The sequence below is a fragment of the Mauremys mutica genome, chromosome 14 (assembly GCF_020497125.1).
Source record: "Mauremys mutica isolate MM-2020 ecotype Southern chromosome 14, ASM2049712v1, whole genome shotgun sequence".
NCBI lineage: Eukaryota > Metazoa > Chordata > Testudines > Geoemydidae > Mauremys > Mauremys mutica.
In genome coordinates this window covers 37,696,965-37,718,942 of record NC_059085.1, presented here as the reverse complement: position 1 = coordinate 37,718,942, position 21,978 = coordinate 37,696,965, and the positions used below count along the sequence as shown (strand labels likewise).

The 21,978-nt window shown below is 41.4% G+C and overlaps 1 protein-coding gene across 3 annotated transcripts in view; it reads right to left on the bottom strand.

Annotated features, from left to right (window-relative positions):
- CDH13 (cadherin 13) overlaps positions 1-21,978 on the bottom strand; it is a 745,597-nt gene that overhangs the window by 68,351 nt on the left and 655,268 nt on the right. For all 3 annotated transcript variants that reach the window (XM_044987229.1, XM_044987231.1, XM_044987230.1), the window contains 2 exons: positions 18,785-18,967; positions 18,119-18,372 (listed from right to left, as the gene is read on the bottom strand). In XM_044987229.1, coding sequence (XP_044843164.1) covers positions 18,119-18,372; positions 18,785-18,967 — 437 coding nt within the window. The remainder of the gene's footprint in view (positions 1-18,118; positions 18,373-18,784; positions 18,968-21,978) is intronic.

Here is a 21,978-nt window from a genome sequence, read left to right as displayed (position 1 = left end):
GTGTCTTCTGAAACAAGGTGAAATCCTGGTCCCAGTTGAGTCAATTGCACAACTCCCATTGACTTCTATGGAGTTAGGATTTCACACAGTCTTTAATTACAGGACCTCATATTATTTATTTCACATGAACCCTGCCTCATTCAGTGCACAGGATACATCATGCTCACTGAATGGGTGACTATTCAATTCTATATTTTTATCCTCATCATTAAATGTCCAGCCTTGTTTACTGCACATTAAACCCAGCACTGAATACAAAATTATTAATTTCCCCGTAGATTTTCTATTCTGGTCTGAACATAGTACCTGATTGCTTCACTAACATTAATGAATTTATGCTCAGAACACCCCTGTGAGGTGAGGGGATATTATTATCCATGTTTTATACATGAACAACTGAGGCACCAAGACATTAAGGCCAAAGCTGTCAAAAGTGCCAGCTATTTTTAGGTACGCAACTCAAGACACCTAGGGCCTGAGTTTTCAGAATATGTAGTATTTTTCTAGCACTTTATATCTTCAAAGCACAGTTACAATTGCAAGATCAACCTCAATCCTGCCATTTTCTAACTTTTGAGTGCTTGACTTTGCAACTTTAATGTTATTCTGAACATTTTCAATGCAATTTGTCTTGATTTTTTTTAAAAAGTATATTAAAAATGGAAATACTATCAAGTGGAATCCTGCTGGACACCCCAGGGGTCATCTTCATTGCTGGAACCATTAGATTCACAGCACAGTCCGTTAGGTAGAGAGAAGTAAGAGGTAGCAAAAGACTTGTTTTCTATGTGTTCCAGCCACTAGAGGGCGATGACACAAACTTTGCCAGTGGGTTTCAGAGCTATTTGTTAGATATCAGAGGAATGTTGAGACTCTGGAATCCTGGGTTCAGTTTCTGTTCTGGAGGGGAGTGTGTTTTATAACCCTTCTCCCACTATTCTCCCAGTTCTTACCCTGTTCTCTCCTGTTTGGTTCCTATCCAGCCCTTAATCACCTCCTGTCTGCCCCCATTTGTTCCTATCCTTCCCCTTCCTGAAGCAGCTCCTCTCTCTTTCTTCCTTTGCTATTACTGTAACCCCCTTCAGGACCTGTCCCAGAGCCCACCTCCTGGTCCCTATGCCCTCCTCACCCGTCCACAACCCTGACCACTTCTTGCTCCTGTCCTTAGCTCTGCTCATTCCTCTGCATTGAGGGAGGCTGTTTCCTTATTTTCATCAAAACTGCTGGAGCACCAGCAGCAGGAGCATTCAAAACACAGGAGAGGCCATCGTCCCGATTGTATTTTAGGTGTCTGGCACCACAGTGGGCCCAAGCAGCCTCGCGGCGCAATTGCAAGAAAAGGCCCAAAGCTCTGCAGCCCTGGGACGGCCTATGCTCAGTTGCTCTGTAGAGATACTGCATGCATAGTTGAAACAGGAGCATACCCCATCCCCATTCATCTCCTATGCACTGAGCATGCTCCATCCCCATACATCTCGTATGCACTGAGCATGCTCCATCCCCATTCATCTCCTATACACTGAGCATGCTCCATCCCCATACATCTCCTATGCACTGAGCATGCTCCATCCCCATTCATCTCCTATGCACTGAGCATGCTCCATCCCCATTCATCTCCTATGCACTGAGCATGCTCCATCCCCATTCATCTCCTATGCACTGAGCATGCTCCATCCCCAGACATCTCCTATGCACTGAGCATGCTCCATCCCCATTCATCTCCTATGCTCAGTGCATATGGAATCTTTAGAGACTAATGCTGCCACACCTCTACTGACCATGTGCAAAATGCAATTTTCAGAGCCTTATAATTTGCCCAAATTTGGGCAGATTTTAACAGGGACACTGTATGTGTCACATTTGTTACAGAAAACCTATTTTAGGAATGTTTTAAAGGGGTTTAAATATTAAATTGAATTTCTTTCTATATCCATTCCCCCGTAAAGTCAAACACCATAGTTACCAGAGTCTAACTCCAACTTTACATGACTCAGAGGATGCTATGGAAAATTGTTAAAAGTACTTAAGATGTAACTCAGATCCTTTCAGCGCCAGAAGCAAGTGCTGGGTGTTCCATTGTGAAGCTGAAAACCTCCTCTTCCGATAGTATAACGTTCCTGTTTATAGCCCTGCAGAATCATGAGCTAAAAAACTTTAAATCTGCAACATTTTATGTATTTTAAAAAAATCTATCACTAGCTCAGGACTGAATATCACCCAACCTGGGGTTTACACAGATAGAGTTATGTAGGAAATTTCATATTTGCAAGGGAAAGGACGAAGCATTTATCTGGTGAGTTGATTGAAAAAAAACTGAATTTTTGAAATGGCCTCAGTGTTTAATAGGCCCTGAACACCAGATTACTGGCCAGATGTGCATAATAGACACCATTATCATACGACTCTGCAAACAATGTACCACATGGATATTAATTACCTACCTGTTTGTGGAGTATGTCTCTGTGTGCATGGTTACTCATAAACCCACAGAAAGTCTGATTCAGGGGTGACTTCTGTTTGAGCCAAATGTGGAAGTGCAAACTTGCCACTGCTTAACAAAGTGCATAATTTCACTTACACGCAAAAACTATTTTACAGAAACTGGGCTCCTTATTACTCAGTTAATAGAAAAATTCCAATTCAACTCTGCGAGATTTTTTCTATTACAGTAACTTCACAGAGCTCTGTTTAGTGAAAAATGAGTGCTAAAACCTTCTAATAATTTCCTAGCTGAACTTAAATTCCATTCTAAGAATAGCCACATGTGATTTTGAAAGAAGACGGGCTGCTTAATTCCTAGAAACGCACAGATCAGAGTGATTCATGGCTGAGCAGCACCTGGAACACTAGCAGCTACAGTACTATGTGCAGCATTGTGGAAGACCTGAGTATGGGAATGGCTCCTTTCTAGACACCTAAGACCCGGCCTCACTGAACTCAATGGGAATTTTGCCAGTGATTTCAAGTGGCCAAAATTTCAACCCTGACCTCATGGATACTAGACGTGAGCGAATCCACACTTATATGAAGTATATTGACACCATCTGAATCTTTTGGATCTTCAAACCAGGCTAAAGGGATCTGCAAGAATTCCAACATGCCCTTTGTGCACCCAGAACATGAATACCAGGAAAATAGCTACTCTTCTGTCATACAAATTCTGGTTCTGGATCTGGTCGAAAGAAGGAAGTTTAGAGGTACACAACGATGACAAAAGGCTTATTGCGTTTTTCTCTGGCCACTGTTGGAGACAGTATTCTGCACTAGACAGACCATTGGTCTTGTTCGGTATGGATGTCCTACAGCAAGCTCTTGTTCAGGTTTTTGCTTTTACTAATATAGCCTGGCCTTTGCTTATAGAATAACAGTGGTCTTGTGAGCTATCTTCTATACTTATTATCACACAAACACCTTTCCTTAAGAGCACAGTGGAAGTGTGTTAGGACTTTTCAAGTATAGTTTAGCTGTGAGGAACTCCAGAATTCCATGAAACATGAACTATTTTCTGCATTTTATACCACCAGCTTCATAGTAACTCAACCACCTCACACAATGTCCCTACATTTAATATCCAAATATATAATAACCAAGATGCTGCTCACCTCTTACACGGGGTCAGTGTCTTCCTATTCTGTAACCGGCATAAAATAATGACAACATGAGTTATTATCAGGATCTATCTTGCACTATAGGCATAACTTGTGACTTATAAACCCCATTGTTTTATTTCTCTAGAAGAACTGCAATATTGTTTAGTCAGTGACATGAAAAATGTGCCCTATAATTTTACGGTTCAGAGCAATTCATTCTCTGCGCTGACACAGTTGAAAACATGATGTGAAATAATGCTGTTTTGCGGGGGTGGGTGTGGGGGGGGAAGAGGGTCTAATTAGACTCCCCTTAAAATGTTACATTCATCTTTGTTAATCAAGAATTTGGAGCTCTTAGGGAAATATCAGGGGAGGTTTATGTTGGTTTTGATGGCCTTTCTGATTACATGAAAACAAACACATTCTCAAGTCTATCATCATGTGTAACTTTAACAACACATTAAATATGGTTTATAGGCAGGGTAGGGCAGATTGCACATTTTAGGAATGTAACTGTTCTGCCAGGTGTGATTGGCAGCAACAAGGGCTGAGTTCAAATAAGCTAAGGGTCTCTTTTAAACCTAAAAAAAGATCAGCAGCTTGAACTCCTCTCACCCACAAAATTTCTGGGATTACTGAACACTTTAATAAGCAATACTTCCCCACTCACAATCCCTAAGTCTGCATATGAAACAAAGACAACTTTAGTAGAGGAAAAAGGAAAATGGCATCAAGGTGGGAAAACGCAGCAATGCTATATCTAAATGAATGATAAGTAAAACACTCCTGTATTGTGACTTTGGCAATTGTCCGTTAGCTTGGTTCCCTGCCTACCAGTGTGAATGTCCAATAGGTAAATGTCTATTACCACATCACTTCTCCCTGCCCCATCTGCTAAACCCCACTCACTGTTTGGTGTCAGTGGATAGCATAGTCCCAGGGGCCTGAGGTGTGCTCAGGCAGGCCTGTCTCCAGTCCCTGGGAAGTGCTGTCTGATCCTGTCCTGAGGCTCTACCACCTAACCCAGCTATCATGATGTCAGCTTTATTTAGTAGCTGGTTAGAGTGCTACTATCCTCTGAGGCTTTAGTGAAGAACTCTTCCTGCATTGCATCCCATCATGGAGCCGCCTCTGCATCACCTCCCATTGCACAGTCTACATCACTTCTCGCAGTGAAGTCCCTTACCCAGCACAGGATCCTCTGGAGATAAGAAACAGTAGCATATAGCACTCTTGAACAGAGTTCTTGCCATTATGGGTATACTCCTTGCCATGAGATAGGAATCTTTCCCCCTTTTCTCAGTTCAGTTCTATTACTCAACCAATTCTGAGCTATTGTACCATGATGGTGGCTCCAGAAGAATTCTGGGTTAGAAAGTTGATGCAAATGAAGCTCTCTGTAGCTGTATATCTCCCTGCTCACTCACAGATGGGAACAGATCACTCCTTCCCCTCTGGAGTTTGTTCATCCACCTAGAGTTCTGGGTATATCTCTTATGCAGATGAAGCAGCTCTGTGGCCGTTCTTCACACTGTTTCACCAACAGATGGAAGCAGAGAACTCCCTCTACAGCTTCTAGCCACAGGGGTTACAGGAAAGGAGACTGTGAGCCAGATCTTCTGGTTCATTAAGCCAGCTTTGTGCTGCTATCCTGCTGGAAAACTGCCTTAAACCCAGTTTAACTACCACCAGAGGATTTCCCTCCAGCATTGGGTGATCCTTGGCTGACAAAGAGTCACTATGGTAGCTTCTGCACCATAACTGTGTTCATTGCAGCAAGTGCATGAGGTGTGGCCAAGGTAAAAGGGGTATAACTGGGGAATCCTTGTGCCTCGTGCCATATCAGCTCCTCTGCTGCTGTTTGGAGCCTGGGTAAGACTGAAGACTGCTCTAATCAGCACACAGTGCAAAACCCAGGATTAGGAAGCTCAAAGGTGCACCCCCACCGCACCTTGGCTTGTGCTGAGCACTGGTCCGTGGGATCCCAGGATTTTGGCTGGGGGGCAATTTTTTCACTCATCTTTCTAATTCTTAGAGCAGCTGCTGTTCTCAATTCCTTCCATGCTACTCATGAGGTAATTTCAGAACTTCAACCCAGCTGTTTTTAAAGATACAAACAGAGAGGCCAGGTGGGTATCTGAGTCAGATCACCTCCTTCCATGGAGGAGAAACCAGCAAGGGTGGACCAGAGGGGCAGGCTATCTCAGAGAGGAGATGTGAAGTCTCTTGCCAAATATTCCACAAGGGACTTGAGGACCTGTGGAATTCAGACAATGTGAAGGATCCCAGCCTATGAAAGAACCTTCCAGATCAATGAATCCTGCCTCTGATGCTGTTTCTTACCACTGCCAATGTGGCTCCATCCACAGCCATGGTACCAGTGGCTTCATCCACAGCCATGGTACCATAGGTTGGTTCCCCTCATGATTTGTCAGAAGCATCCATGGAGGAGACCCAGAGCAGCATTTATTCCTGCTCTGGTTCAGCTTCATTAGAATCTCTGCAGCAAGTGGCAGATATAAGCCTATCCCATGTTCTTCATCATTTTTCCTTTATTCCTGGCTTAAAAGTCCACAGAATATCCATGATGGAGTACCCAACAATGCTTCAGGGAGCGAGGAAGCATGGCCTCATTTTTAGGGCATGAGCATACATCAATAAAAACAGGGCAATCTTCATTTCCGCAACAAATTCTTCATTCCCTTCTTGCAATGATTTAACCTACATAGTCTGGCTTCTTATTTGTCTGATCAATTAAGACCGCTTGGCTTAGTCCTTTATACTCATACAGGAAAGAGACTCTCCTTTCCTCAGGGAACTTGCCTTATGCACTTGGGGTGAGATTCTTCTTTCCGGTGGAATTTATCTCTTTGTCCAGCTCTAAGGTTGAGGAGAATGTTTGGTGGTTGTGGTGGTGTGTGAGGTGCGAATGAGATGTCAGGGTTCCTCACCTGTGTGGTCATGTTCAGCCTCCTTTCAGAGCTTTGGTAGGACTTGGTTTCCAGATCTGGCAGATTTTTAAATTCTCTCCAGCCTAAGAATTTTACTCCAGCCATTAATTCTCTCCAGTCTCATTTCACTAGTTTGTTCCCACCAGAGAGATTCTCTTGCCAGCTGCTTCCTCACAGTTAATTCAAAGTGTGTGATCTCTCCAGGCAGTGCCAGCCAAATGCCCTTTAGCTGTAAATAATTCTCAGAACAGGAGAAACACTGATAGATATTGGACCCAATTTTCTTCTCACCCCTCGTAGCCTCACTCTAGGTATACATGTAAAAGTAGTGTGTGAAGAGAATCAAGCACACCCATTCCTTTCTAGAAGCCCCTCCAATCTCAATATCTTCACTCCTTTTCTCATTTTACTGTTAGTCTATACAGTCTGTTACACAGGGAGAGAATTGTATATTTATCTCACCACTTAATAAATGAAAGATGCGTCAGTTTGTTCAGATTACCAAGGAGCAATGTACGTGAATCTTTCATTCAAAGTTTCTCCTCTCTGAGTTTTAGTATTACAACTACACCACAATACAGCTCACGCACCAATATACTTACACTGCTACTACAACCACATACAACAAATGGGTTTCAGTGAAAATGTTGTTCTGCAGGGTGGTATGTAACAATTCCCTCTATAGCATGAAGGAATGGGCAGGACTGTTTCTTTCAGAATGAGGTGATTCAAGCCTCTTCCACTCCCCTGTCTCTGGATTCCACTGCTACAATTAGCTTCTCTGGAGGCAATGCTTTGTGTTTCAAAGATTTTGGCAGGAAGGAGAGGATAGGAATGACTTGTACCTTAGGTCAAGTTCTCATGATTTCCCTCTCCATCTCCATTATTTTAAAGCAGTTTGTACTCCCCAATATACATCATCTTCAGATTTAGAGATGTGCTCCAAATTCCCTGGGGCGTGGATTTTGGACAGGCCATAAATACAGCTGCAGAGCTAACTCAAGATGCTCTTGGGTGTAACTTAAAATGAAAAACCCTGGTGCTTCATACTGAGAGTATGGCTCAGCCATTAATTTTTAAAAAGAAGATCTATTTTTCTATCTGTATAAGGAAAACAATCACCTGATGTTAGGGGTCCAAAGACAACCTTTTCTGACTCTGGAAGACATATTTAACAAAGATTGCGTGTATTACTTCATAAGCATGAACTCTTACTTTGAGACTTGCTGTCCCTCTCTCATTATATAGTACTTCCTTAAAATGATTGCTGTGCAACCTAAAGCAAGTCTATTGACCCGTGCCTACAATAAAAGTGTGTCTTAAAAAAGACTCAATATGCATCAGAGTATGCAAAATTAATCCCTTAACAGTTGGCGAGCAATGTTGTTTGAAGTCTCATCATTCTTGGACAGAGGGTGCTCAGATTTGCTTGAAAAAACCCAACTTTCAGCAGAGAATGAAATACATTTCTTGAATTAGTTTAATGATGCATGGCTTCTGATTTCAATACATATAAAGCTAGTAACTGGCAGCACAAATGGGAATAACAGACGTAAACCATTTCTTACTTTATTCCACTGAAATCTGCTTAGTTTCTCCCATGTTTGGAAGTCAGGATGAACTCACTGAGCTTGCAAATTTCCCATTTACTGTAGTCTCAACACTACCTTACAGGCCTTTAGGAAACCGCTCCAGCTTTTCAAAGATGAAACACGGCAGTTTTCACTTACACCAGCAGAAATCTGGAGGATCTTTCTCCACTGACTTCAGTGGATTGCACTAAGCACTGACTCTAGGGGTACGTCCAGACTACCCGCCGGATTGGCGGGTAGCGGTGGATCTATCGGGGATCGATATATCGTGTCTCATCTAGACACGATATATCAATCCCTGAACATGCTCCCGTCGACTCCGGAACTCCACCAGGGTGAGAGGTGGAAGTGGAGTCGATGGGGGAGCCACAGCCGTCGATCCCGCGCCGTGAGGACAGGAGGTAAGTCAAAATAAGATTCCCGTAGCTGAAGCTGCGTATCTTACATCAACTCCCCCTCCCAGTGTAGACCAGGCCTAGATTTCTGAAGATGGAGCAGAGCAAAATCTGGCTCACTTGCAAAAGTAACCACCAATGGACTTAGTGGACACTTTGCTGCCCGGTTGCGCTTTGAGCCAAGATATTAAAAAATAAGTATCATTCTTTAACTCGTGCCCTGAGAGACTCAGGGCTTGTCAACACTTACAACACTGCAGCAGTACACCCCGAGTGACATTATACCAACATAAGTTTGTAGTGTAGACCAGAGCTCAGCATTATTACTTTCGCAGTCTGTTGTTCAGGAAAGCAGCCCCATTAGAATGTGTCAGTGTTTTGCGTTAAGGCTCAAGTCCAATATAAAAAGTAAAACAAAGTCTGTTTTACATTTCAACAGAGACAGCTGTTATTTGGAAAACATGCTATAAAGAGCAAGAACTGATTACGATCTCAATTCCACTAGTATAAACCAGGAGCAATACAACCAAAGCCACTGGAGATATTTTGGTTTCATATTGATGTATTTCCACTGACTTCAAACGCATTGTAAGTGAGATCAGAATCAGACCTTACGATTGTTAATGTGTCATATTTACTGTAAAATAACCACATTGGCTTTCAATGTAATGCAGTTGAGCCTCATCAGTATTATTATTATTTATTAATTCATTTCTATTATTGTACATAGGAGCCCAAGTTATGAATCAGGACCGTACAGCGTTAGGTGCTGTACAAACTACGACAGTGGCCTTCAGCTATCTATTCAGACATCCTTGATATTATATGGCATCAGCTGGGATTGACTACAGATGAGTTGCCAAAATTATTGCATATAATGTTGATAAAGTTTCCATTCCTATGAGCCTCATTCTAGCATGGGTTCTATTTCTAAGCACTCCAGCTTCAAATACATTTTGTCAGATATGAATTAAGGCCATTTTAATTTTGTTATTTAATTAATTATACATGCTGTATTCCATAAACTATTTTTTTTCCTGGAGATGTTTCCACAGCAACCAGTCACATCATTTACCAAGAATGAAAGTTGCAATAATATACTTACATAAATAATTAAAAATCCTAGAGCAGAGTAGGTAATAAAAATATATTGCCATGATAAAACATGAAACCAGAGAGCATTGCTTTAATTAAAAATTATAAGTACACTGCAGTAAACAACTTATTTACACTTAGTTTTAAGTCTAACTATTGTGTATCCTGTACTTGTTGAATCCAAAGAGCAAAGAAATGACAAAACTGATCTCTCCATGCAGACAAATTATTGAGGCCGGTAACTATGTTTAATTAAGATCTATTGTTAATAATGGATTTCAGAAAGCAAGGCTCTTCTTTTAATTTCCCCAGGTAGAAAATGTTATTAAATTTGGCCTTTAACTTCTCATTGACACATACCCTTGAAACTTCTGATTAAAATTTCAGAGGTGGGAAAGAGGCACCCAAAATTAAACTCTTAAATCTGGCACAAAAATAACAGCAATCCCTGATTAAGAACTCAAATTTGAGAAACTTCATTATTAGTCTATTAATAAGTTGTTGGATTATAATTAATAAGGGGGCTTCTGGATTTATTATTATTTATTATTATTATTATAATAAAAAGTTGGGAGCTGTAGAAGGAACTGAATACTTCAGAAAAAAATATAGGTTCATATAGATTAATCCGTCTTAAAATTGCAATTGTACGTTAGCTGGTTCCATTGCTTTCTCCCTGTGAACACAGAGGGACAAAATTTTGTTCTCAGTTACATTAGTGTAAGTTGGGAGAAACTCTTTTGGTTTTGTCTACAGGTTCTTGTTTTGAGGGCTTGATTCAAATTCCATTGTACTCAAGGACAGCCTTTCCATTGACTACAGATCAGGACATGATTGTCCAAGGCCTGGCTTGAAATTAAAATTACTTTAGATTTAAACAGATGTAACTAAGGGCACAATTGGACTCGGCTCTTGCAGTATATGGCTGTGCGTTTTAGTTCCCAGTATGATGTTTATAACTCTAACAACATCCCTTGAATAGTAATGCAGGTGCACTGCTAACCATATGCAGAACGATATCTAGACCTACAGGTTCATGGGGTTTGATTCTTGCAAATACTTGGAGTCTTTGAATACTTCAAGCTGAAGAACTAGAAGGAAAATTGTCTCAAAAATACAGATGCCTATAGGAATCTTTGTAAGGCAAGCTATGTTTTCCAAAGAGACAAGTCATTTAAATCGGATTCAGATATTTGGTGCTCAAAGAACAGATTCAATTTGATTTGGAACCATGGTACAGAAATGTTTCTTTATGTTATATTCATGGCTTTAAAAGTGTAGTTGTTACACTGAATACAGTAGAATAACCTATGTTAGTGGCAAAGAGTCCTGTGGCACCTTATAGACTAACAGAAGTATTGGAGCATGAGCTTTCGTGGGTGAATACCCACTTCATCGGATGCATGGGTATTAGTGCTATGTTAATGGTAATTAATAATAGCTACCAGCAGCTCCTAGCTGTAGGTACAGCAAATTGAAAATACCTTTTTGGCACTGAATGGTCTCATACATTAGCTGCAATACGCTGAAAACAAAGATGGGTGACATGAACAAAACCCCTCAGACCTCTAGCTGTACAGACAGACATTTTGCAACTGACGTATGTATTTTGTTGGGAATAATGGATGCACAGATCAGGGACGTGGGCATGCGGTTCACACAGACACATGGATCAAGGATGTGGGCATGCACACACAAACCATGACTTGCACTTGCCCATGAAGGCTTAGTGAATGTGCACTTTGTATTATGCCTGCTACATTTGATCTTACTCTACCAGTACAGCCACTGGTGAGAACTACAGAGTATTTTCCACAATACGTGCAATTTTACCCTAGCTAAATTGAAAATGCTTTTCCCTTTCATATAAATGTCTAATCCTTTATTGACTCTTCATAAGCTATTTGCTTCAATAGTACCCAGCAGCAGTGAGTTCCACTGCTTCATTACACTGCATTGCATGAACAATCCTTCCTTTTCTCTATTATTTACTTTGTTCAGTGTTTTCTATGTCTTGTATCAAAAAGTAGATATATACAGCCTGATTAGCCTGAGTCACACATTATTTTCCATACTTCTATTATATTCCCATTTGTTTTTCTCCTTATAAAATTAATAGTCCTTGTCTTGTAAAATACTTCCTCGTATATGATCACTATCCACTCTCAGCCCTCTACACCTCATTGTTTTGCTTTTTCTGGATGTTCGGCATGAGAGAAGAAAACCTCTCTTTTGGGTAAAAGAAAATTCCAATTTTTGGCAGTGCAGATATTGTCCACATTAGGTTGTGAGCTCTGGGAACTTTTCATTTAGCTTATGAGCTATTATTACTCAGAATTTCAGGAGTCTTTTGCAGCAGGTTGTGACTAGTGGTAGATTGCAAAAGGATTTATGCTGTTTGGCTGGCTACATACACTATTTGAAAAGCAAACTAGAGTTCCCAGCGATCCACTAATACCACCTATAATTTGCATTCCCAACATAATCATTAAAAAATTGGCAAAATCAGCAAGTCTGGTTGAGAAGTACAGATAGCAGATTCAAGATTATAAGAAAAAACTACTGCATGATTTTCTTAACCCATTTCACGTATACTCCCTATTCTCTTGGGGCTGCTCTCTTAGCAGAACAAGATCAAACATTGCAAATAATTAATGAGCCTTTTCTTATCAAATAGCTCTCATGAAAATACTTAAAACTATCAATAAATTTAGGCCTGTATATGCTAAACTCAATACCAACACCAAAGGGAATATGGGACTTTTTTTTTTACATGAGTCAGGCTTTGAATAATGCACCTGAGGGGCATATTGCTGTATCTGACATGATAGAAATTCCACAGTTCTTTTCCATCCATCAAAAGAAAGCTATGACAATAGTGAATGAAATAAGAATTCCCCGGAGCAAAGACTAAAATGAAATGAATGGCTAAAAATGCATTCAATAAATAAATACATTTAAAAAACAGGGGAAATGTCATCAGTTAAGATCCATCCTTCAGATAAACTGATTTTTAAGTGACAAAGTTTGCAGGTACTCTTGATACAGAAAAACAAAATATTCACAGCCGATTAACTAGATGTTTTTGAGATGATGCAGGGAATTGAAATCTTTAATTATATGCAGTACCTTTTCCCCCCACATTAAATGTTGAGTACTCTTACCTGTTTAAATTCATCTTCACATCATTTTAATCCCTGCCCTAGTCCAGTCCTTCACAACACTATGCGGATACATGCTTATTTACATTGAATTTCATTAATGATCCATAGACTAATCATCTGTAAGAAGTGCCCAGTCACATCTAAACAATCCTTGTGATGATGGACAAATCCACACATCTGAGATGGATTGGCATTCTGGTCTCTACAGGTAGAGCCTTAGTGCCTGCCCTGCAATCACTGGGCACTCAAAGTTTCAATTGACTTTGCCTGGAGTGTAGGGTAAACAAGGAACACAGGAGCAGGCCAACACCACTTCAGCTACAAAGCTTATCCATGACTTTGTTGCGTCCTCTCATGGGAACAAAAGGAAATACAGAAGGGTAAAAAATGACTTCTAAATCTCCATGAAGTTTATCAAAGTCAAAACATCATTCTTCCTTCATGAAAATGGTGTTTGCAACCTCATGCAGCAAGGACTCGGGAGAAGGGGTCACAGACTGCACTGCCCAAGAGAATCCATAGGGAAATCAGAGCACAATGTTTCTTAATCCCTCTTACATTATTCTATGGCACCTTTCTACCATTCATCTTCAATTCCCTGCAAGAAGGCTCCATTTCTAACAGGAAACTCTCCTGGGAAGCATATTCCAAAGAGTGGCTGGTCACTGACTTTTCTCCTCCCATGCCCCCTCTCAATCTTTAATGACCAACAAGGCAGCTGATCTGGAGAGGGGCTCCCCAGGCTACAGCCTCTGGTCCTCCCTTCTGCATTCTACATCCTCGCTCCATCCAGTTTTACTTCCTCATCCAGCTCAAGTGTCTAAGCATCTGATTGAAACGCCTGCTCTGATACGCAGGAAGGTAGAGTTAACATCATTTCAAAGAAAATGCGATTTTGAGACTAACATCATTGTGTGTTCTTTCTAAATTTTCATCCCGTTCACCAGAGACTCCAGGAACCATTTTTAACAGTAAAAATAATCTGCTTTTTTGAACTGAAAAATTATTTTCCTCTTTCCACAGGAGCCTTCCCAGAACACTGGCAGATCATCATCATAAGCTGCCTAATATAGCCTGTGGTCTCAAGAGATTCACACCAGGAACATAGCAATCATATGCCATAAAGTAGCTTTAAAATTGATTCTCCATTTTTTAAATATGAAAAGATGGCAGCACTTAATTGCCAACTCTGTTTCTCAGACACAGGGTATATGTATGAATTATATTTCTATAGTACAGAAGACATCACGTGGCTGGTGAGAGGAAGACAGCTAAGGGAGCTAGCCAGATGCTGAATATCTCTGGGGTTTTCTGCCTTCCTGCTATTGATTAACTTTGGCAGGCAAAAAATTAGCACTTTTTTGTGCTAGGATCTTGTCATCCAGGTTAGTAGGACTCTGGGTTAGTTTACTGGGTAGTATAGTGTGGTTGAAATCTAGGCTCAGTTGCTGACTGTCTGGACTAGATCACCCTGCAGTTAGGTGGGTTAATACCTGAATTCAAGTGGGGCTCTTTGAAGTGAGGGCAGTGCAATTTTCATTGACTAGGCCAGCAATTAGAGGTGGCTGAGTGAGAGAGGGTGAGTCACCCATTCCAGAATGCTGTGCTGGCAACAAGAGAGGAGCAGACCCCAATGGCTGAGGAAGAGAAGTCACCTGCCCCTCCCCCAAGGCTGAGGGGCTCATGGCCACCACCCCCAAGATGAGAAGACATAAGGTGCTGGTAGTCAGGGACTCCCTTCTGAGGGGGATGGAAGCATCCATCTGTTAACGTGACGCAGGAGGCATACTGCCTGCCTGGAACCTGCACCTGAGATGTTACAGAAAGCTTGCCAAGGCTCATCCATCCTTCTGAGCACTATCACATGCTGCTCATCCACTTGGGCACTAATGATACTGCCAGGTCTGACCCACAGCACATGATCACTGACTACAGGGCTCTGGGAGCAAGAGTGAAGAAGGTGGGGGTGCAGACAAGATTCTCTTCCATTCTCTCAGTTGAGGATAAGGGCCTAGGCAGAGACACATGCACCCTGGAGAGGAGTGCAAAGCTGTACAGATGGTGTTGACAGGACATCTTTGGCTTCCTCGACCATGGGGTGCTATTCTGAAAAGGAGGACTGTTGGGAAGAGATCAGGTCCACCTGAACAAGAAGAGGAAGTGTATTTTTGGACACTGACTAGCCCACCTAGAGAAGATGGCTTTACACTAGGCTCCAAAGGGGGCAAGTTACAAAAGCCCACCAGTAGGTATAAAAAGGTGACCTTGATAGAGGACTAGAAGATGCGGGTGGAGGGAATGAAAAATGACAATTGCGTCATAGAAGCAACAAAATGGAAAAGAGTGGGGGAATCTGCTTAACATCTTAAAAGTCTATATGCAACTGCCAGGAGTATGGGGAATAAACAGGAAGAACTGGAAGGCTTAGTACACAAGTTAAATTGTAACTTAATTGGCATCACTGAGACTTGAAGGGGGTAAACCTCATAACTGGAATATTGCTATAGAGCAGTATTGCTTGGTCAGGAAGGACAGGAAGGGGAAAAAAGAGGAAGTGTGGCTTTATACATCAAGGATATATACAGTTGTTCTGAGGTCCAGAAGGAGGTGAAAGGCCGACCAGTTAAATGTCTCTGGGTGAAGATTAATGGGGAAACAAAATATGGTAGGGGTCTATTTGAGACCACCAAATCAGGAGGAGGAGGTAGATGCGACATTCCTAGAACAAATAACAAACATCCAAAATGGTAAGTAATGAGGGGTGGGGGTATTAACTACTCAGACATCTGTTGGATAAGTAATACAGTAAAACACAAAATCTTCAGTATGTTCTTGGAAAGTATTGGGGACAACTTATTGTTTCAGAAGGTGGAGGAAGTAACAAGGACAGCCATTTAAGACTTGATTCTGACAAACAGGGAGGAACTGGCTGTGAATCTGATCATGGAAGGCAGTTTAAATGAAAGTGATCATGAAATGATAAATTTCACGATTTTGAGGAAAGGAAGAAGTAAGAACAGCACAATAAGGAAAATGGACTTCAAAAAAACAGACCTGAACAAACTCAGAGAACATGTAGGTAAGTCCAGTATCTAAGGGAGCATATCTAAGGGGGAAAAAAAGAGTTCAGTTTTGCAAAGAGACAATATTGAAGGCAGAACAGGAAACAATCTTCGTGTGAAGGAAAGGCAGGAAAAATAGGAAGAAACGAATATGGCTTGATCAGGAGCTTTTGAATAACCTGAAAATCAAAAAGAAATCTTACAAAAAGTGGAAATATGGACAATTTACTTTGGATGAATACAAAAGAATAGCACAACCATGTAGAGACAAAATCAGAAAGGCCAAGACACAAAATGAGTTACATCTAACAAGGGACATAAAAGGCAATAAGAATTTGTTCTAGAAATACACTAGGAGCAAGCAAAGGAGAAAGAAAAGTGTAGGTCCACTACTTAGGGGAAGAAGAGCTAAGTAAAGGCTGAGGTGCCTAACACCTATTGTGCTTCAGTCTTCATTAAAAAGGTTAATTGTGACCAGATGCTCAACATAATTAATATTAACAACAAGAGAGAAGGAATGTAAGCCAAAATAGGGAAATAGCAGGTTAAAGAGTATTTAGATAAGTCAGATGTATTCAAGTCGGCAGGGCCTGATGAAATTCACCCTAGGATGCATTAAGGAACTAATTGAAGCATTCTTGCAACCTTTAGAAATTATCTTCAGGAAGCCATGGAGGACAGGTGATGTCCCAGAGGACTGGAGAAGAGCAAACATAGTACCCATCTTTAAAAAAGGGAACAAAGAGGACCCAAGAAATTATAGATTAGTGCTGATTGGTTCACTGTCAAACTGGGAGAGCAAATCTTGTGGGATCCCTTGGGTGTCTGCCCTGGGTCTGGTACTATTTAATATTTTAATTAATGACTGGGATAATTGAGTGGAGTGTGCGCTTACAAAATGTATGGATGACACCAAGCTGGGAGGAGCACTTTGGATGATAGGATAAGAATGCAAATGCACCTTGGTAAACTGGACAATTGGTATGAATGAAATTCAGTCAATACGAGTGCAAAGTACTGCATTTAGGAAGGAAAAATCAAATGCACAACTACAAAATGGAGAATAACTGGATAGGTGGTATTACTGCTGAAAAGGATCTTGGGGGGTTATAGAGAATCACAAATTGAATATGAATCAACAATGTGATGCAGTTGCAAAAAAGGTTAATATAATTCTGGGGTGTATTAACAGGAGTGTTGTATGTAAGACAAGCGAGGTAGTTGTCCCATTCTACTCAGCACTGCTTAGGTCTCACATGGAGTACTGTGTCCAATTCTGGGCACCACATTTTAGGCAAGATGTGGACAAATGGGTGAGAGTCCAGAGGAAAGCAACAAAACTGATAAAAAGTTTAGAAAACCTAACCTATGAGAAAAGTTAAAGGCTGTTATAAAGAGGATGGTGACCAGTTGTTCTCCATGTCCACCAAAGGTAGGACAAGAAGTCATGATCTTAATCTGCAGCAAGGGAGATTTAGATTGGATATTGAGAAAAACTTTCTAACTTTAAAGATAGTTAAGTCCTGGGATAGGCTTCCTGGCAGGTTGTGGGATTCCGGTCATTGAAAATTTTCAAGAACAATTTAGGCAAACACCCGTTGGGGTAGTTTAGGTTTATTTGGGCCTGTGTCAGTGTGGAGAGCTAGAGTAGACGACCTCTCAAGATCCCTTCCAGCCCCCCATTTCTGTGAGTCGATGATCCTTGCATTTCTCTTCGTTGGCCTTTATCCAGAAGTAAGTTTATTATTAGATGCCACTGCTTAGTTGAGGAGCATTTATTATCCCTGTAGCCCTTGAATCTCAGTGGATAATAATTACTTCACTAAAGACGTTAGAAATAAATATAAGCCTGGTTCATCCATCTGAAAAACAGAGAAATCATTCTCATAAACTAGTTTAAAATTAAAAAAAAAAACCACCACCACCAGTTTTCTTGTGATCTCCTGGGCAGGGGTGGGGAGGAATAACAAGCAGGTTACAAATCATTCTAAGAACTCTGTACCATAACTATTTCACTCCACCGCTTGTGGCGCTGGATTGTTCTATTGCCGTAACTTACAACTTGGAAAACTATTGTCACCTGCCTAATGTAGTTCTTTGTCTTCCTGATAATGAAGCTCTTCATTATGAAAAAAGAAATCTTCACTCCTTATTATTCAGATCCCAAATGAATTTAATTTAATGCAGTACTAACAGCCAAGCTCTGCAGGCACAACAGACATTTGTATTCACTTTTTGGTAGACTTAGAGTAAAGAATATTTCACTCACCTAATAGTCTGGTGTTGCAAGGTATCTGGATCTGTGGCGCTTACTGTTAACACAACACTGCCTACGGGGATGTTTTCTTGTTTGGTCACTGTCATTGGGTCTGGGTGGAAAACAGGGCCTTCGTTTACATCCAGAACAGTGATCTGAACTGTTGCTGTAGAACTGGGGCCGTAGGCTATGTCTGGAACCAGCGGGTCTTCATTTTCTACTTTGATCAGCAGTGTGTGGAATGCTGAGATCTCGTAGTCTAAAGGCTGTAAGACACATCAAGAAATCAGAGTACCAGATGCAAAGAGCACATATAACATTCACCCAAGCTTGTAAGTGACAGAATTAGTCACAAAGGGACAGCACCTTCATTGGCTACATCCTGCTGGCCAGTCCAAGTTCAGCACCAGACAAGCTGTGTTGTCTCTGTCTCATTCTCTGTGTATACATAGCCACACGACAAAACCACATCATGTACTCTAGCATAGTAGCAGGGCTACTAGCTTCCAGTAAGCAGGATCCAACATGGTTATTGTAACACAAAAGGAGTGACATGTATTGCCTAAATGGAACTGCTAGTTAACATACTTTTGACTAGCCAATTCCAGTAGTTGGTCCTTTTCATGCGTAATGCACCTCACAATAATAATAAATTACACAAAAGCAAATTGTCCTTACCTTGACAACAGAGAGCATTCCCTCATTCGTCTTTGGATTGGTATGGATTTCAAAACTCTGTCCTGGGTTTCCATTGATAATAGTATACACAGCTCTCCAAGCTCCTGTTGCTGGATCATCGCGGTCTTCAACAGATAAATTCACTATCACTCCTGTGACTCCTTCCTTTACTGTAGCTTGGAACTAAAACGGGTAATTGTTAGTATTAGTAACAATAATAATAGTTACTATTTTCCAGTAATGACCACACACATGTTTTTTTGTTCAAGCCAGCATTAATTATTTACATCAGGAGAAAGATGTAATACTTGAGTGAAACTGAATTTCATAGGCCATAAATAATACATTCCCAGAGCATGAAGAGTAAGATACTGCATTACTACTGCACTGCCTCTGTTCTTGATAGATTGTAGATAAGTAACAATGTGATAGAAAACATCCTTTGAAAGCACTTGACTGAGAAGAAAAAAAAATCATCTAGTAACTTCAGTTAATGCCCTACAGATAACACACAGAGGTGCAGAAGTGCACAACTACTGGAAAAAGAAATATTCAGAACTGAGAAAGCAAAAGGGTGGATGGAACACGATTCAGTCTTCTTTTAAGATTCTTGACTTTTGATATTTTACAAAGTTCCCTTCTTTTAACTGCTCATTACAGTGTCATAAATAAATAAAATATTTGACTTGTGTCCCTGTCCTGCTTTTTCCCCGATGAGTTTCTCTGGCATAGAATAATTGCAGTTCATTTTACTATGTAGTTCCCATAACTACCATGCATGACATTCTCTTTTCAGAGGGAAGAACTGTCTTTATGGGAAGTTTGCAGCTATTTTACAGGTCAATTAACCAAATCTTACCTGGGTAATCTACAACTTGATTATGGTCCAGTCAAACTGTATATGAACGCTATTCTCGCTTAGCAGGAGTATATTAGGTAAACATTGCAGATGCACATGAATTTCAGACACAACAACATTCCTCACTTCTAAAGCACTGGCAGCAGAAGCACTTTATATTAATTCATGTAATGAATACATCTCTCCATGATCTTGTGGTGGGGAAGAATTTTGATATATCTATTTTATGGATGGATAAACTGAGGCTCAGAGAGACGTAAGGCCCAATCTTGAGAAGTACAGATCACCTGCAGCTCAATTTTAGATCATTAGGAGCTGGGAGATCTCAGCATCTCAGGATTAGCCCCTCAATGGCCCCATCCTGCAAACTTCACTAATATAAGTAGCCTCCATTCCCCTAACTGGTTTGCCTGTGGCTGCTTTGCCAGTGGCAATACTGTTTTTTATTCCCAGGGACAAAATTCATCCATTATGCAACTGTAGCGGTGTCAATACTTTTGCCCAAGGAGTAGTGATGGGGAGTCCTTTGCTCTATCTTATCAACCTCACTCCCCCCATAATAATTAAACATTTTGAGAGGTTACAGGCAGTGGTGAGCTGGAGCCAGTTTGCACCAGTTGGCATGAACCGGTTGTTAAATTTAGAAGCCGGTTTATAACCAGTTGATACAGGGGTGGGCAATTGGGAGAGGGAGGCTTTTCTGTCGTTACATGCACGGCAACCATACATGCTGCCCTGAGCAGCATGGTAAGGGGGCTGGCCTGGGGCTGGGAGGAGGGGTTGGATAATGGGCAGGGAGTGGTTGGAGGGGGCAGAGGTTCTGGGGGTGGTGGTCAGGGGACGGGGGGTTGGATAGAGGGTGGAGTTCTGGGGGGCAGTTAGGGTGGGGGGTCTCGAGAGGGGGTACTCAGGGGACAAGGGGGGGTTGATGGGGGCAGTCAGGGGCAGGACATGGGTGGGGGTCAGATGCGGGGGACAGGGGGCTTGTACTCACCGGGCAGTTCCCTACCGGGATTTCAGCGGCACTTTGGCGGCGGGTCCTTCACTCACTCCGGGTTTTCGGTGGCACTGAAGGGCCCGCCACCGACGTGCTGCTGAAGACCCAGAGCGAGTCAAGGACCCGCTGCTGAATTGCCACCGAAGAACCGGTAGGGAACCGGTTCTTAAGACTTTGGCAGGTCATCACTGGTTACAGGGATTTCCAAATATTACCCAAGATAGAAGATCTAAACTATAATCTTATTACAATATAGACTTTGCAATCTGGTTACTTGTAGGTACGATTTGATCCCCAATACTAAAATATAGGGGAGGCAACTATGTCTTTTTCTGTCTTCAGTGTCCTCTTTTTCATTTCTTCCAACAGACTTGACTTAGGTTCTCAAGCCCTTTTTGAATGTATCTGGAGAATCTGAGTGCATGCATTAAAATTCATTTATTTCAAGCTCTTCAGCTTCAGACTTGATTTTCTAAGAAGGGCAACATTATTGATTGTCTGTTTCTATCGTCTTCAATACAGTTGGCAAGAAATTTAAAGCTTCTTTTGATTTTGGGAGTTAATACATAGCTTGTTATTGAGCTTCGGTTCGGGCAGATCATTAAGCTCATTTACAGTTTAATTAACCTGAAATAATACTTTAACAATATGTTAACTTGACTTCAAATGGATCAAAAGAAAATACAATATTTTAAGAACCTCAGATATAATGAAGCAATGGTTACCAAGAAGGTGCTCCACTCCACATAGAAAAGTGCTGTAACTTATAAAGCACACTTGTTCAGGTCTCATGTTTTGAAAGAATCCACCATTTCTTGTAGCATTTAGGGTCTGAATCTCAGAGGTGCTAAGCACCTGTAACTTCTGTTGAAATCAGCTTTCCAAGTTCAGTCCCATGACTGATTTGTTGAATTAGCAAATTCAGTAGTGATCCCTCTCCAGTCTGTTAACAGTTTAAGTTCTGCAGCCCTGCAAAGTTTATCGGATGTTGACCCAGGAACAATGAGAAACATACACTACAGTATGGTTAAATGTGGAGGCCTGAACTTTATTTAAAACTATTAAACTGGGTAGCCAAAACCTCATACTACCCAGTGGGGTTGTTCCAGTACAGACCTCAACTGGCACACCAATGGCCCCAGGGACAGCAAACATGAGGGTGAGTTCGAAGGCCATGCCCCCTCTACACCCTCAGGCCTGCCCAGGGACCCTGACTGGAAGCAAAAGTCCTGCCCAGCCTCCCTCCTCCAGACCAGAGATAAGATGAAGCCAGCAATAGGCCGTGCAAGACATGGAGGCGTACCCTCTCACCATGCATTGTTGTACTCAGGATCAATG